The 16,634-nt window shown below is 57.2% G+C and overlaps 1 protein-coding gene across 2 annotated transcripts in view; it reads left to right on the top strand.

Moving 5' to 3' along the window:
- ARHGEF10L (Rho guanine nucleotide exchange factor 10 like) overlaps positions 1-16,634 on the top strand; it is a 117,205-nt gene that overhangs the window by 18,001 nt on the left and 82,570 nt on the right. For both annotated transcript variants that reach the window (XM_028108334.2, XM_088022588.1), the window contains exons 5-7: positions 9,518-9,609; positions 11,265-11,348; positions 15,216-15,385. In XM_028108334.2, the coding sequence (XP_027964135.1) occupies positions 9,518-9,609; positions 11,265-11,348; positions 15,216-15,385 (346 nt within the window). The remainder of the gene's footprint in view (positions 1-9,517; positions 9,610-11,264; positions 11,349-15,215; positions 15,386-16,634) is intronic.

Below are 16,634 nucleotides of genomic sequence, written 5' to 3'. Positions count from 1 at the left end.
CCCTTCCAGATCTCTGTTTACTTCAGTTCCAGCGCCTTCTCTGGGTGGTGATTTTCCACTCTGGAATCCTCGGGGAGAAGAATCCATTCAGATCACCAGTCTTCTCCTTGTTATCCAAGAGAAAGGGGAAAAACTTGCTTTCCTTTTTCTTTTTCTTTTTTTTAGACTTTCCTAAAGGTAGTTACTAAGCAAACACTGCTTTGAAAAAGCAAATCACCCAGTGGAGGACATTTCACCAAATCTCCCTGCATTTCCTCCATGGCCCCTGCCCGGAGGAAATTTGGTTTGGAAATGGCCCTGGGCTTTGCCTGGCTGCCTACCTGGCCTCTGGGGACTCTTGACGAGAAGGTTAGAATAACTACCCAGATCCTGGCAGAGCTGCAGCCCCCAGGTGACCTCACCCCCCTCAGGGCACTCACCCCCAGCTAGGTAGGGAAGCAGGGCCAGTCCTCATCCCATGTCCTCGCTGGTGAGCTGCTGCCAGGCAGGAGCGTGGTGTGGAAGTGAGGGCTGGAGTCTGGGTCCTGGGGCACCTGGGAATTTGGGCTCTGAGCCACATGGAGCTGGCTTCAAGTCTTTCTCTGTGTTAGCTGTGCATCTTTGAGCAAGTGGCTTTCTGTCCCGAGCCTCACTTCTGATCAGTGACATGGGGATAGTCAGTCTCCTTTCTTGCAGGCTTCTGCATCCGGGGGCTGGGTGTTTGACCACAGCACTGCCCTCCGGGGATGTGCTGGGGACTCCAGGTCCGGACCCAGAACCTCAGACTTTGTCTCATGGTGGGGGAGTGGGGTGGTGTGGCCAGTTGCGTATGGACGGACGATCTGACTGTGTGTGTGTTTACTGGTGTGAGCATTTTACCTGCTAAGAGATTTACCTTTGCCTCCTAGTTCTTAGGAGAGTAGTTTGTAAACAGTCGGTTCCGGAGAGCCCACCTGGGGAGCCAAGCAGAGTGGCCACAGCATGTGATTCTGGGCGAGGCCCCTTCCCATAAAATGGGAGCAGAGTAAAAGCAGCCCCCTCCCCTCTGGGGGAAGGATGTGAAGGTGTGTCCCCCCCACCCCCCTGGCACAGGCCTGGGACGCGGGTGTTTAGGGTGGGGGAGTGGGGTCCTACCTTTGCTGCTGGGTTCTCACAGCTTAGCACACTGCCCCCGGGGGGAGTACTGAAGGCATCGTGTTGCATGAATGACGGGCACAGGAGGCAACTTTCAGTGTCTCCACGAAGAGGAGGAGAAGGAGGAACAGTGTGGAAATGGGATCTCGGAACCTGGGCTCTGACTCTGGCTCCGACAGGGGCCAGGACAGAGGCCGGTGGGAGGCAGGCTCCGAGTGGCCGGGTGGCCTGTCCCACCAATGCTAAGGGCACCATGCACATGATCTCCTCTCTCAGCACCGCAGCCCCAGGAGACGGGGTGATTGGTCTTGCCCACTTTTTCGAAGAGGACCCGAGGCTGGAGTTGAAGTGGGTCAGCCGAGAATTTGTGGGGCTGGAGCGTGGCCCGTGGGCCCCCACAGCCGTCGGCTGGAACCTGTGGCGTTGGCCGTGCCTGGTGGACTTGGAAGTGCATGCGCTCAGGCACCCTGCACTCTCGCTGGGGGCGTCTGGCTGAAGAAGCATCCCAGAGCACCAGTGGTTGCTGGAACAAGGGCGTGTGGGTCGCTGGCTTCCTGTGTTTTCCCTGGACTCAGGCCCACACCTCTTCCCTCTGAGGGCACTGGCCCCCTCTGGAGTTGTTTGCTTTTCCTGCCCAGTTTTGCTGCCACCCCCAGGGGGCCCCCTGCAGCCTTAGTCTTTCCTGCTGGGTCAGGCTTCTGGCTCCTGTCTGGGCTGCAGAGATTCTTACTGGCTCCCGGGAGGTACCTGGCCTGCCCCATCCCGGGTACCCAGACAAGATGGACTGGTCAGAGTCTCTTACCTGGGCCTGGACTCTGGGAAAGCAGTGGGCAGCTGGATTCGCGGAAGTGCCGAGAAACCCCGTCCTCCCTGGACACATCAGGTACTGGGAGGGCCAGGCCCGGCTCAGGAGAGCAGCATTCGAACAGAATGGAAACAGGGTGCTAGGGGGCCTGTGGCTTCTGAGGAGCATGCGGGTCTTGAGGGGGACAGCTGGACAGACAGCCCCGGGGGAAGTTCTCCCTGGCGAAGTCAGTCACTGGGTTGTTACTCAGGGCTTTCCAGATTGCCGAGCCCCAGTGTGGAGTTGTTTGTAATCCCAGGCTTGCCTTTAATCTCACTATTTCTGCGAATCGGAACATTTCCGGTCTCCTGTGTCCTGTGTTGAGGGGTCGGGGACCCGAGGCCTGGCAGAGATCAGCTCCCCCCCCCAGTGGAGTCCCTCATAAGAGGGTTATGGGACCAGGCCCGTCAACGTTAGAGACCTCTTTCTCTGGCTCCTTGCTTGTCCTGAAATTGGAAACGCTGTATATTTTTTGTTTTTGTTTTTCTTTCCTCTCCACCCCTGGCTACGAGGGGTTTCCACATCTGAGCTATGGCCTTTGGATCGCAGTATAAAAAGGACCAGCCCAAAAGTACCCAGTCTAAAAGCCACACAGTTTCTCCTGAGGAAGGTACCCACGTGCCCATTTGTTGCATTGAGTGCTCCGGTCCGGAATCTCAGCCCTGGATCTCTGCAGCCATAGGACGAGGCCTTATCCATCCCTCATTCCTAGGGCCTGGCACAAAGAAGACCCACTACTAATAGTTTACACGTGCGGGACTTTATAGTTTATGTGGTCCTTTCCCCACACACCACTGTGGTTCTCACAGCTGCGGTGGGCAGGAGAATGCTATGTCCTAATCCCCAGCACCTGGGAACATGTTACCTTCTAGGGAAAAGGGATTTGGCAGATTAAAGTTAAGGATCTGAGATGGCGAGATTCTCCTGGATTCTCCAGGTGGGCCCAGTGAAATCACGAGGGTCCTTATGAGACAGGCAGGAGGGCCCACGTCAGAGAGAGATCCAAAGATGCCACACTGATGGCTTTGGAGATGGAGGAAGGGCCGCAAGCCAAGGGATACAGGCTGCTTCCAGAGGCTGGAGAAAGCGAAGGGAATGGCTTCTCCCCAGCGCCCCCAGAAGAGCAGAGCCCTGCTAACACCTTGCTTTTACCCTAGTGAAACCCATTTTAGACGTCTGACCTCTACAACTGTAAGATAGTAATCTCTGTTGTGGGGATTTGTCACAACAGCACGAAGGAGACTAACACAGCTGGAAAGAGGGCGTTATTATCGGTCCCACTGTGCAGACCCAGAAGGGCACAGCCCCCAGCCCAGGGCTGGTGGCGCCTGAGCTCACAGCCAGAGGGCAGGGCTCTGTTTACCTCCCCTGCAGCCCTCTCTGCCCGCCCAGGATGGTGCCGGGGCCGCCCTTGGCCAGTAGTCTGCTGGCTGGCTGGCTGGGAGCCCCCTGCCTTTCACCTCCGTCCTCTGTTGTTCCGTCTTACACACCTTTTTGGAGTACCTCTGATGCTCCAGGCCCTGCAGTGACCCAGGCAGACGGTCCCTGCCCTTGGGGGAGGGCCACCTCCATTCTGTGCCCGGCTGTGTCATTTTCGTGGGCCCTGCCCTGTTCTACAAGTTCTACTTGTCTTAGCTCGTTCATCCTCATGACACCCTCGGAGGCGAGTACTATGATAATGCCCATTTTACGGATGTGGAACCAGGTCAGAGGGAACATGGCATCGGCCCCCTGTCGCCACAGAGCTGAGGAGAGGCTGAATCCAGCCGGCTCGGCTTCCTGAACTGGTGTTTAACCCGCTGGGGTCTGCCGCATGGATCTGGTGGAGCTCTGATCTGAGCTCTGAGACCCAGGACCCCCTTATCTGCCTAACCCTCCACTTCCTGCCTGTAGAGTGGGAGGTGGACCAGCTGCGGAAACCATCGGGGGAGGAAGTGAGACCCAGGGATCGGATGCCCGGCCACAGAGCTGCTCTCTGTCGCTGTCCCCAAAGGGTGCTTGTGTGTCTGGGGTGACCCCAGGGCGCGCGGGACCCACGTTGGCCAGCGCACCGCTTAACGTTTCCAGAGATGTGTGTCCTTCCTCTTTTTCTTTCTTATAATAGGCATACATGTTTGTTGTAGAAAAATTAGAAAGTACAGAAGATGACAGACTAACGCGAGCTTCAATCCCACGACCCTGCATCCCTGCCCGGCTTCTGGGCTGAGCAGGTCTGCGGGTATACATCCTTTTTTTTTTTTTTTTTTAAAGATTTTATTTATTTATTTGAGAGAGAGAGAGAATGAGAGATACAGAGCACGAGAAGGGAGAGGGTCAGAGGGAGAAGCAGACTCCCCGCTGAGCGGGGAGCCCGATGCGGGACTCGATCCCGGGACTCCAGGATCATGACCTGAGCCGAAGGCAGTCGCTTAACCAACTGAGCCACCCAGGCACCCATACATCCTTTTTTTTAATAGAACTGTGGTTTTAGCGCACGTGCTGTTTCGTGGCTCACTTTCTGCCCTCACTGCAGATCGTGAGCATTTTCCGGTGAGAGCCTGTATCTTGTTCATCACCCCACATCGCTCTTGATTAGTGCAGGGTGCGGTGCCGGTCACCGTCTGACTTGACCACCGAGCCCAGGGCCCTCCAATGTCAGGGAGGTGTGCGTACCCCGGAGAAGGCCGGAGGCGGGGTCCGGGTGGGCATCCGCGGCTGTGTGTCCAGAGGGCGTCCCCTGGGGGCCTTGACGCTCGCTCTGCAGTGAGGACTGTGCAGTGGATAGCAAGTCGGGGGGCCCTCCCTAGACTTCCCCTGGCGTCTCCTCGCTACCCACTCAGGAAGTGGGTTTGTGACCATGTAGGGGGTGGCACAGGACAGACGGACTGGGTCCTGGCACCCTTCTGTAGGAGGCAGCTGACCGGGCTAGGGCTGTGAGGAGGCGCATGTGTGCAGGCTGGGGGCGTTGCCGTGTGACCCCCATCCAGTCTGGGACCCTGTAACTGGAGCAGGGATGGAGGGGAAGTAGCCTACCAGGAGCACGTATCAAGCACCAGACCCCCTGCCAAGTATTTCCGTGCTTTCTTGAATTCCTCCTTACCAGCGCCCTGGGAGGGAGGCCTTGTCCCATTTCGCAGGTAAGTTATCTTGTTAATCCTCACTGCAGGGAGCAGAAGCTGCTATTCGCCCCACTCTGCAGCCGCTGTCCTGGCATGCAGAGCCAAGTGGCAGAACTGTGGTGTTGTCCCCCGTCTGTTGCCTCAGGAGCGAAGCCTTCACCCCTCAATCCCTGAGCCTGGTTCTCTTGATCCTGGCTGCACAGGGGAGGCAGCAGGGAGTTTAGAGACACTGGTGCCTGGCCTCCCAGACCACCAGCTCAGAATTGCGGGGCAGGGGCCCTGGCTGGTACCTGCTGGGAGCTTCCCGGGTGATGGCGGATGCAGCTGCTTTGAGCCATCTGACCAGACGATCTTTAAGGCCCTTCCAGCCTTCACGTGTTACGTAAACTGGAAAGTGGCCAGGGCTGAAAAGACATCTGGCAGTGGGGTTAATCAGGGTTTCATATTTTTGTCTTTCTTTTGTGTCTCTTGGATGTAGGGATAGTGGCAATTGTGGGTGGTGGTAGATTTCTGGAGGGGTGATGCTCTGAGGATGCTGTCCAGGCCTGATTCTGGTCCTTTCTCTTCCCCAAAGGTGGGATTCTTTCCTCCTTTGCATTTTTCATACCTTGTCCTGGAAAAGGCCCTGGGATGCCCCGTGTTTGCATGAGGGTGTACGGGTGCACGTGCACAGGGGCACGAGCCCAGCCTGCCAGGAATCCTCAGGCTGTTAGAGTTTGGGGGGGTCTTCCCCACCGTGTAGCCCCTGGGAAAGGGACCCTGTGGAATCTGCCATCCAGAGAGATTCACTGAGAAACTGGGGGCTGGACCAGCCAGCTGCAGGGCTGGGGGCACTGCCATTCTCTGGAGTGGAGCTTTCATCTAACATAGGCTGGGGTGGGCATCAGTCATCACTGAGTGTGGCCCTGGGTGCTGGGGCTCATGGAACGGGGCAGCCAGGACGGAGAGGTCCCTGCTGTCACAGGGCACTCACTCCCCTCTCGCCCCTGGCTTTTCCCTGGAGAGAGAGGAGGTGGGCACAGAAGGCGCTTGGAGCTGCATAGTGGCCCTCTAGGGTGCTTGACCTCAGTCTGGTGGACAGTGGACACCGGTCTTGGGGTGCTGGGGGGCGTACTTGCTTCTGTCTCCCGCCCACTAGCTTTCAGCGAACTCCCTGTTCTCTGCTCTTCTCCGCGGACTTGGCTCCTTGCCTCTGCATTCCGGGGGAGTGGGCTTACCTTATGAGACTGGTGTCATCTTAGTGGCGGGCCTTTTTCTCAGGAATGAGCTGAGAGGCTCTGAAAGTGCAGGAAGCTCAGATAAACGTGAGATAAATGGCCTCTTACTGCTTTTTATGGCTCTTTGGTTATCTGGAACCTTTGGGGAGGCCCCCGAAGGAGTGTTTGCTCTCAGAGAGAATTGTGGCCAGGCAGCAGCTGGGAGAGGCTGCCCTCTGGGTTGCTGTGGAGTGGGGCGGTGGCCTCGCTGCGCGGTGGGAAGGGGCAAGGAGGAGGCACCCCCAGCCTCTCGTCTGTCTGCCGGGAGGACACCTGCTGCAGTCTGGCGGGGGAGGTGCAACGGAGCTGGTGTCCAGAGCAGGGCTTTGCAGGCAAATTGCAGCTCTGCCACCTGCTGGCACTTTCCTATTCTGGACCTCTGTTTTCTCATCTATAAAATGGTCACGGTAATACATGCACTTGTGCTCACAGGGTCTTTCTCAAGCATTCAGCATGGCACAGGGTCCAGAGTAGGTACCAGCCAAGGGAAGGGCATGGGTGGGTGGTGGTCTCCAGCCGAGCCTGGGAAGACCTGTCCACCCATTGGCACTGGCCCTTTCCCGCCCTTGGCGCTCCCAGTCTGTTTGCCTCAGCCATGGAGGCAGTGGGGGCAGGCATGAAGGTGATTTCTCTCTGCTGTAAGATTCCCACTCCCCAGCCCAGGACCCAGACTAGCTTCTCTAATTGTGTAGGTGGCTTAGCTCTACACTGTCCTCTTATGGTGGCCATTAGCCACATGTGGCTATTTAAAATTAAATTACATAAATAAAATTAACAAATTAACTTCACTGTGTTTTGGTGATGCTTAGCCTGGAGGCTCATATTTCAGCCACTCCTGGCTTTTAGTACGTCATAAATTATTTCCAGATCCCTTCTAAAGCTGGCTGACCTCCCCCCAAAATACTCACTGCCTCTTGATGTCACCTTCAGAATTTACCCAGGGCCTTCTCGGGTGTTCTCTGGTTGAACTGCACCACAGCCTTGGGGCTGGCTGTTAGGATTTTTCTTGGACAGAGACTTGAACTTGTGTATGCCCAGTGCTATTTCTATCCTTCCCTTTAAAAAAGAAGGATGTCTGAATAGCCAAGCGAGGTTCAGTGGCCTTATGACACAGCAAATATGTGATGTAGTTGAATATTTAAATGCCACTTCCCTCTTTCCAGGTGGTCTGGCTGGAATAAGACAAACTTTGTAGGCAGACAGCCTGGGCCGTAGGTCCCAGCTCCTTCTGCTGCACTGAGTGAGCGACTCTGGCGAAGTAGAACTGAGTCTTTGTTCCTCCACTGGTGGGATGAGGATAATAGTACCTGCCTCGTATGCATTCCTGTGACTCGAAATCTGAAAATACAAAGCAAAACAGGCAGCAAGCAACAGGTGCTTTGTAATGGTCCCCGATCGTCATGGGTGACCTATCAGAGCAAAGAGAGCCTGTGGTTGGGACTCTTTCCAACCCAACTGCCGAGCTCATGTCAACTTGGGCTGGAAAGGCTTGGTTCTGTCTCAGCGGCTGGATTCATCACCTTCAAGATGTCCATGGCTTGCGGCGGTGGGGGCCCAGGGAAGCTGTTGTTAGGGATGTGAGCTCAGGTGGCTCCCTTCAGCCCCCCAGGCCCTCCTGCTCCAGCCCCGCCCTGTCTCTAGTGGGTGGAGATTTGCTCCTCCAGTGGTGTAGGGACCCTAGACCAGCACTCATGTACGGGGCCACTAGCCACAGGTGGTTCTTGAAAATTAAATGAAGTTCTTTAGTCACATAAGTTCCAGTAATGAACTTCCACACGTCACATTCCAAGTGCACAGTAGCCACACGTGGCTCAGGGGCCAGCACAGACACTCTCCGTGCTCTACCACCTGAGCTGCGGTCGGAGGAGGCCACTCTGGGGCCAGGCAGGCTGGCTCCTCGGCCTGGCTCTGCCATTCCGGCAGTGTGATCTTGGGCAGGTTCCTCTGGCCCAGCGCCTATGGGTGGGGAGGATGCGGGATCCACGTTGTCTCAGCTGCTCATGGGAGGTGCTCCCCACCTCCTCCTCCTTCCCTGCTTCCTGCACCATCCTGGTGATGCCTCTCCCCCTCCTCCCGGGGCTCGGGTGCTGGGACGTTCCAGAGAATTCTTGGCAGCAGTGGCTGCTGTCTTGGACCATTACAAGTGTCTCCCCTCTGGACTGGCAGGTGTGGCCTTTGATTTTTTGAGGCTGGACTAAAAAAAAAAAATCAACATTCATTCTGGAATAATTTTAGATGGACAGAAAAGTTGTCAGGATTTCCATATACCTAACAGCCAGTTTTCCCCATGGTTCACATCTTACGTGACCACGGAACGTTTCTCAAAACCGAGAAAGCAGGCTGGGCACACTACCATCCAGGCTTTCTCCGGATTCCACCAGCTTTTCTTCTTACACCCTTTTCTGTTCTGGGATCTTTTGTTTAGCCCGTTCGGTGACAGTTTTGCAGTCTTCCCTTGCTTTGCATGATCTTGGGAGTGTTGGGGAGTAAAAGCAGGGGTTTGCAGACTGTCTGGGGTTGTCTGGCCCTCTTCCCATGATCAGACTGGGGTTGTGGGTGTGGGGTTACAGTGATGCGGAGGAGAGTGGCCCAACCTGCCAGAGTGTGGGATGTCTGTATGCTGCTGCTGCAGATAATTCACTTGATCGCTTGGTGGAGCTGGTGTGAGCCGCCTCACTAGTTTACCCTTTGCGTCTCTGCCCCGGGGAAGCGGGCCTGTAGGTCCAGCCCATCCTCACGTGTGGGGGGCATGAAGCTCTGCCTCCCATGTTTGGTCTAGTGAAGCTTTGCATGACCTTGTTTCTCACGGGGGCAGGGGTCCCCCAACCCTTGCCCCCATTTTGCAAGTAGGAGAATGGGAGATGGAGAGCCCACTGAGTCTGCCCTGGAAGAAGGATGGGTGCCCTTGCAGGGAAGGCCCCTGATCCTCATCACTGTGGCCTTCTGGTGCCTTCTACAGATGGAGAAACTGAGAGGGGAAGGGGCTTGCTCAAGGCCAGCCCAGACGTGGCCTCCCCAGCTCTCCTGACTCAGGGCTTCGGGGGCAAGTGGCTCCTGGCCCTCCACCCACCCTTGCACCTCACATGCCCTGCCCCACTGGTGCGGGGCTGCCAGAGGCTTCGTGGAGCCTGCTGTCCTGTCCCTCCCTGCTCAGCAGCACCATCCCTCTCCCTGCTGGCTCACTGACGCTGTTTCTTGACCCGCAGGGTGCCACCAGTGGTGAGCAACGGGGATGCGGTGGATGCTGCTCCCTCTGGGGTCCGGCGCTCCAGCTGGAAACGGAAGAGCTCCCGCCGGAGTAAGTGCCCCCCAGCCCCACCCCAGGAGCGTGGCACTGGGATAACCTCAGAGCCCCTCCTTCAGGCCCAGAGGGCTGCTGTGGGCTTGCATGTGTCATGGGGTCATCTTCACTGCCCATGCTTGGGGGTTGTCCCCGTTTGTTGCCTGATGAGAGCCATGGTCCAGGAGTTGATAATGTATTTGACCGTTTATCTGTTCCTCAAATACTCAGAAGCTCCTACAGCAGGGCAGATGGGCTGGCAGTGGCGTGCCTTAGTGCTCAAGATGAGGTCCTTCTAGGAGCAGAACCAGCCACATAGGCCAGCAGTTACCTTGCAGAAGGCCATGTGCCAGGGGGTGGGGTGGGAGTGAGGGGAACCCATGAGTCCTGAAGGCAGAGAGGAGGGAGCAGGGGTCAGGAAAAGAGCATCCATGCAAGGGCCCCTGGGCAGGAGCCTGAGCCCCAGCCCCTGGGGGGAGAGGGGACATCCGGCACCCTGGGAAGCAGCAGCTGTGGTGTGATGGAGGATAGCACCCAAGGGGTCAGTGGGGCCAGGCGAGGCTGCTGTGTCCCCAGCTCCTTCTGGGCCTCGCAGCCATGCTTTCCCGAAGGCAACAGGGAACTGTGAGAGCCAGAGACGCTGTGGGGTGGGGGTGAAGCTATAAGACAAGGCGGGATGGGCTGCAGCCCAGGGAGGAGGCTGTCCAGGAGAGTGAGGCTGATGGCCAGAACTAGGGACCTGGAGAGAGGTGAGCAGGTCTCAGAGCCATGTGGGAGGCAGGATCCCTCTGGGGGTGGAAGACGGGGTTGAGGGTGAGGCTTGCCATGGCTCTGGGGCCCTGGGACCACAGTGGGGATTTCAGAGCCCATCTGGTCCCATGTCTCCTTAGACCTGGGGTGAAGACAGACTCGCATCAGGGTGGGGACTGGTTTTCCAAACCCTAGCTCTGTGTTGGGGGCACACCCCTAAAGAGGACAGAGCTTGGGGACATGGTTTTGAGGGGATACCTCTTTAACTTGCACATCCTGGTAGCTGCTAACGGGGGGGGGGTGGGGGGGGTGGGGCGCCCAGACTGGGCGCCCTGCCCTGCTTACTGCCCGCCCAGCAAAATGTTGGCAGAGGGATGTGTTCATTTGCTGAATTTTTCACCAGTCAGGGCCCTGCTGGCTGCGTTTTGGGGGCCCTCTGCTTAACCCCACTCTCCAAAGCCACCCCCCTGCCCCCCTTCCCTGTAATCAGTAGGGCTGCTTTGGGGTCCAACTCGGAGTGGGAGGTAGCTCCTTTTGGGTAGTCCTGAGGGTTTGGACCGCTGAAGATGCTCCCGGGCACAGGTGCTGGGTCTGCTTCCTGCTCCCCGCAGGTGCCCGGAGCAGCTGCGCATCAGCCAGATGGGCAGGCCTGTGGGCGGCAGGGCGGCAGGTGGGGGTCTGCCGTCCTCACTGGGAGGATGCCTCTCAGGGCTGGGGGGCGGGGAGAGGCAGTGGAACCGAGTCCTGGGAGGGCCGCCGGCAGGGGCTCCCGAGGGGCCGGGCCGCGCGGGCTGCTGGCCGAGCAGCAGCGGGGCGGCGGGAGGGAGCGGCCAGCTGGTGCAGTCCTGCTGTCAGCCCGGCAGCCGCCTCCGCCCGGGCGCCACATCCTCCTGAGCGCTCCTGTCGTCTCCCCTCGCTCCCAGTCGACCGGTTCACTTTCCCCGCCCTGGAAGAAGATGTGATTTACGACGACGTGCCGTGCGAGAACCTGGATGCCCATCAACCCGGTACGCCTCCTCCGCGCTTCCCTGCGGCCTTCGGGGGGTCCCGCGGGGGCGGGGGGGCGGGGCCCGGGGAGGGTCTGCTCCTTCTATTTCGCTGCCCCGCCCCACCCGGCCATGCCCCTCCCTCCGGCCTTCACCAACCACCGCCGGCGTCCTGGGAGCGGCTGGAGCCGGCTGGGGGCGTGGCCAGGCCGGGCCGGGGTTGGGCGGGGTCCCCCAGGCTGCCTGGGGGCCCGGGCTAGTCGTTTCACCTCCCCGAGCCTCCATTTCCTGCCTGGGGAGAACGGGGAGGCAGCCCGGGCTTCCCGGGGCTGCTGGGGAAAAGGACAGCTTGTTAAACCTGACCGCTGGCGCGGAGGGGACTGGGGAAAGCCTGCGCCCGGCTCTGGGCCCGGGAGGCAGGAAGACTGTGGCTGTAGGGGAGAAGCAGGGTGGGGTGGGGTAAGTAGAATCTGCTTAGAAACTTCGCTCTGGGGTACCCTGGCCCCACTGTACGGACAAGGAAACTAGAGGCGGAGCTGGGATTTGAACCTGGTCATTCTGACTCCAAGTCCGCTGCTCTCTCCCCTACCCCAGGATGCTTTGGGTGGCATCCTATGACAGATGATGCATATTTGCTCCCACTGTTGAGTCAACCCCTTGAGGTCTGCAGGACAGGGCTTATGGCTCCAGGTGATGGTGGTATCAGAGAGGTTAAGCCACCAGCTGCAGATCACGTGGCCTGTTTTTGAGGAGCTTCTAGTCTGACGGGGCGGCCATCACCATCCTTGGACTGTGCACAGTCCAATGGGAGAGACATGCAGACAACATGACAAGGTCCCAGTGCCCTCAGAGCCACACTCCTGACTCTTCCAGGAAGAGGGACAGGTGGGCTGACGATATGCCCATCCCTTCAGCAAGCCCCAGAGGTGCTTGGAACATCCCTGCTTGTTGCTCACTTGAATCCAGACAGAGGAGGGGAAAGGCACATCGCTGGGAGGCAGTGGGGTCTTGTCGGAAGGTCCCAGATCTCAGAGATCTGAGTGGCTTGGAGTCCATTGTTTCGGCCCGTTGGGCTCTTTTCCCACCTGAATCAAATCAAGCATCTCATCACTTGGCCCCAGTCTTCACTGAACACCGAGATGCCATCCTGCAGTTGTCCCTAATGTGGTGAAAAGGAGGTGGCCAGGGAGTCAGCTCTGAGCCTTCAAACCAAGGACCCTCGGGGCTGTGGGAGGGTTGAGTCCCATGAGGCTGTGGCTGGCCCTCAGTGGGTACACTGCACAGGGAACGCGGGTGCTGTTGGCATCACACCTGCCAGGACCCAGCACCGACCTTAATGGACAGATGAGGGCTCAGCGGGCTCTCAGAGAGGTTAAGAGCCAAGGAGCAGGCCCCACATACAGCCCTGGCTTCAGATCCCAGCTCTGCCATTGGTTAGGGCACAGAGCTTGGTGAAGCCTGAGGCCCCTGCAGGCTGAGGATTTGGCCCAGGCTCAGGAATCTGGTGACACTTTCTCCACTGGAGAGAATATTTCTTTTATTTATTTATTTATTTATTTATTTATTTATATATTCATTCATTCATTCATTCATTCATTCATTCATTTTAGAGAGAGTCCGCTTTTACAAGCAAGGCAGGGTGGGGCAGAGGGGGAGGGAGAGGGACAAGCAGATTCTGCCTTGAGTGCGGAGCCCGACGAACGGCTTGATCTCAGGACTCTGAGATCATGACCTGAGCCAAAGCCAAGAGTCAGTTGCTTAACCAACGGAGCTACCCAGGTGCCCCTGGAGAGTGTATTTCTAAATGAGCCCGGGAGATGGTGGGGTTGGCAGGCCTCAGTGGAAGGCAGTGTAGTGAATGGAGGGAGCCTGGCCTAGGAGTCTGCAGCCCTTTCTCCCTGCTCTCTCTGACCCTGGGCAATCCAGGAGTCTTCTCCAGGCCCCTGTTCTCTTGTCTTTCTAATGAGGAGGTGATTACTTGCCCCCTGCTGACCAATCTTAAGAATCCAGCGGGATAGGGCGCCTGGGTGGCTCAGTAGGTTAAGCGGCTGCCTTCTGCCTTCCGCTCAGGTCGTGATCCCAGGGTCCTGGGATCGAGCCCCACATCTGGCTCCCTGCTCAGTGGAGAGCCTGCTTCTCCCTCTACCTCTGTCTGCCGCTTTGCCTACTTGTGCTCTCTCTCTCTCTCTCTGTTAAATAAATAAGTAAATAAATCTTAAAAAAAAAAAATCCAGGGGCGCCTGGGTGGCTCAGTTGGTTAAGCGACTGCCTTCGGCTCAGGTCATGATCCTGGAGTCCCGGGATCGAGTCCCACATCGGGCTCCCTGCTCAGCGGGGTGTCTGCTTCTCCCTCTGACCCTCTTCCCTCTCATGCTCTCTGTCTCTCATTCTCTCTCTCTCTCTCGAATAAATAAAAATAAAATCTTAAAAAAAAAAAAAAAAATCCAGTGGGAGACCTCACACACTGGAGGTGTAGGTGGGTGGGAGGCTGGGGCTCCTGGAGGTGTGTCGAGGTAGGCATTCGAGAGGCTGCTCAGAGGGACCTCCAAGAACTGGGCTCTGCCCCTTTGCTCATGGGTCATGGGGCCTCCACTGTAGTAATAAGACAATCAGCCCAGCCTCGTAAAGGTCACAGCCTGGTCACCAGCTGCTCCAGTCCCTGGAGATATTAGTCACTATTATCTTTTGCTTAAAAATAACCTTATGCTCCTTCCTCATCCTGAGACCCGAGTCCCCAGCTAAGCCTCAGTGTGTCTGTTTGTTCTTTGGGTGACAATCTCCCAGAGCCCCCACTCCCTGGCTCTCGTGTGGAGTGGAGGTGGGGGCCCCGGGTCAGTGGGGTGACACCCAGGCCCTCCCAGAGCCCCCATGAGCAAGGACCAGCTGCTCTTTGCTGAGCGCCTGCCATGTGCTAGGCTCTTTGCTAGAGCTTTTGGTTCATATTTTATTTACTTGACCTTGTGGCTTATTATTATCACCATCTTGCACAGAGGTCTCCCTCCAGTAACCAAAACTCCCTGTTCTGAGCAGATTTTTTTTTAACCCTTTGTACCATATTTCTCGTGCATTGACAAAAGCATGTTCATCTTCGTGCACTTTTGGTGGTCTGGCCTCCCTTTTGTGGGGCCTGCAGTTCAGTTCTTCAGGTGACAGGCCAGGAAGTGCAGCCCAGAGAGATGGGAGAAGCCCAAGGTCTCTGGGGTGGAGCCGGGCCTACCTGGGCAGCGGCTTTTCCACCCCCGCCGAGAAGCAGCCTCTTACTCCAGATGTGATGGGGACCATGGGCGTGCTCCGGCCTTGGGGGTCCTGTCCCTTCTGGCCAATGGACTCTCAGCTCTTTGTCCCTCACTTCCCCTGTGGGGCCTTGGAAGACAAGGGAACACTCCTGGACGCTGGGCCAGGCGCGCCCCCTACTGGACCATCCTGAACTGGCATGGGAAACTCAGATTTGGGGTGAGGGGTCCCCCACTCATTTAATGCTCCTGACAATGTCTGTTTTGCCCCTGAGGATGCTGGGGCTGGAGCTGAGGGCCGGAGTCAGGACGTGGTTCTGGGTCTTCTGTTTCCCACTAAAACATTCCCGGAGGCCCAGGATGAGCACTTAGATCCCAGAAGAGTGACACTGAGGAGTAGTGGGAGGGGATTAAGGAGGCTTTGTGTGCCTGACCCATTTCTTGTGCCTTTCCACATTTTATCGTGTCCTCCTCACTTACCAGGTGGATATTGTGTGGTCATCCCCCCTGTTTTATGGACGAGGAAGCGGAGGTGGAGCCCCAGGGCCCAACTGCGACCACCTCCCATCCCCCACCTGCCTGCCTGGATCAGAAATCGGGTCTGGTGGGCTTGGCACGGGGGCCTCCACTCACCGCCCTGTCCCTTGGCATTCAGGGTTGGAGAGGAACCTGCTCTACGAGGATGTGCACCAGGACGGAGGGCCCAGGGAGGCGGAGGACCTAGGCTGGAGCTCCAGTGAGTTCGAGAGCTACAGTGAGGACTCGGGGGAGGAGATCAAGCCGGAGGCAGAGCCTGCCAAGCACCGAGTGTCCTTCCAGCCCAAGGTAAGTGGGCAGGCATCTGTCACCCCAGCCAGGGCACTGCAACCCCCCGGGGAATTGGGTAAGGAGGGTGGTGAGGGCCAGGCCTCAGATTTGTATCCAATTAGTGACCCCCAGGAACGTACAGTGAGCGAGGAGGTGGCCCAGGTATTCCGAAAATAGGAAATGATCCACCAGCATTGCTGTTTGACCATGGAGAGCTGTCAACCTGGAATGGGCGTGGTTAATACCTGGCACAGGGGCTCCCCCACCCCATTCCCATGGCGGACCCAGCAAGGGACCATGATGCTCATGGCCTCAGATCTGGCTGCAGAGTCATCGTCAGCACAGGCTTCAGGTAGCCCAGCCAACTGATTAGAGTTGGCACTTAGATCAAGTCAGCTAGGTCTCCCTGCCCTCCAGGATGCATTCTGGGACCAGTCCTAGAACCATATAGTCTTCTGCCCTGGGGAAGTGAGCGGGAGGGGGGCGGTGCTGCTGTGATTTGGACACAGTTGCCCAGAAGGCCTCTTTCCAAGGTCTTTTAAAATGACATTCATGCACTGGTTTCTGCCTGGAACAGGGTTCATTCTGCTGGTTTCATGGAGGGAACCATGGGAGCTGAGAGGAGGATGGATTGTCTGTTTCCTCCTGAGACAGCCTGCTCCTCCCATTTGTTCTAGAGAAGCCACCAGAAAGCAGATTCTAGCGATTTGGGGTTTAATGGGAACAGCTTCTTACAGGCAGGCCCTGCCCCACCAGAGGTGATTGGGTCCCATCAGCCTCCTTTTGAAAAGACACTGACAGGCAGACACCCAAAGGTGGTGCAGGGAGAAGGCTGGGGCCCCAGGACAATGCTGGGGTTATGGGCACCTCTGAGTCTTGCCTAATGCCTCCTGTACCTTTCTGAGTTTGGGGATCCCCTCTGGAGGGGGGATGCTGGCCAGAGCAGCACCCACACTTAGAGTCGTCAGATAGACTTTCCTCAGCACAGGCTGGGCTTCTCAAGTTCCTGAGAAGCCTGGGAGTTGAGCACGTCTCTCTTGAACCCAGTCTTGTGGCTGGGGCTCCATAGGCTGGGCCACAGAAAATGGCCTTGATGTCTTGCTAGGATAAAGTTAAGCGTCTATGATACCTACTGTGTGCCCAGTAATTTCTGAGGGTGTGGGCAGGGGTGCACTGGAACAGGAAGACCCAACCCAATTGGCGAACCATTATGGTCTAGGAGGAGATATCAAATATGAAGCAATTTGTCAAAAATGAAGCCCAAAAT

The sequence above is a fragment of the Eumetopias jubatus genome, unplaced genomic scaffold (genome assembly GCF_037043125.1).
Source record: "Eumetopias jubatus isolate StellerSeaLion01/CBP00866 unplaced genomic scaffold, mEumJub1_p1.0 scaffold_4, whole genome shotgun sequence".
Lineage (NCBI taxonomy): Eukaryota > Metazoa > Chordata > Mammalia > Carnivora > Otariidae > Eumetopias > Eumetopias jubatus.
This window is presented reverse-complemented; position numbering and strand designations above follow the sequence as displayed.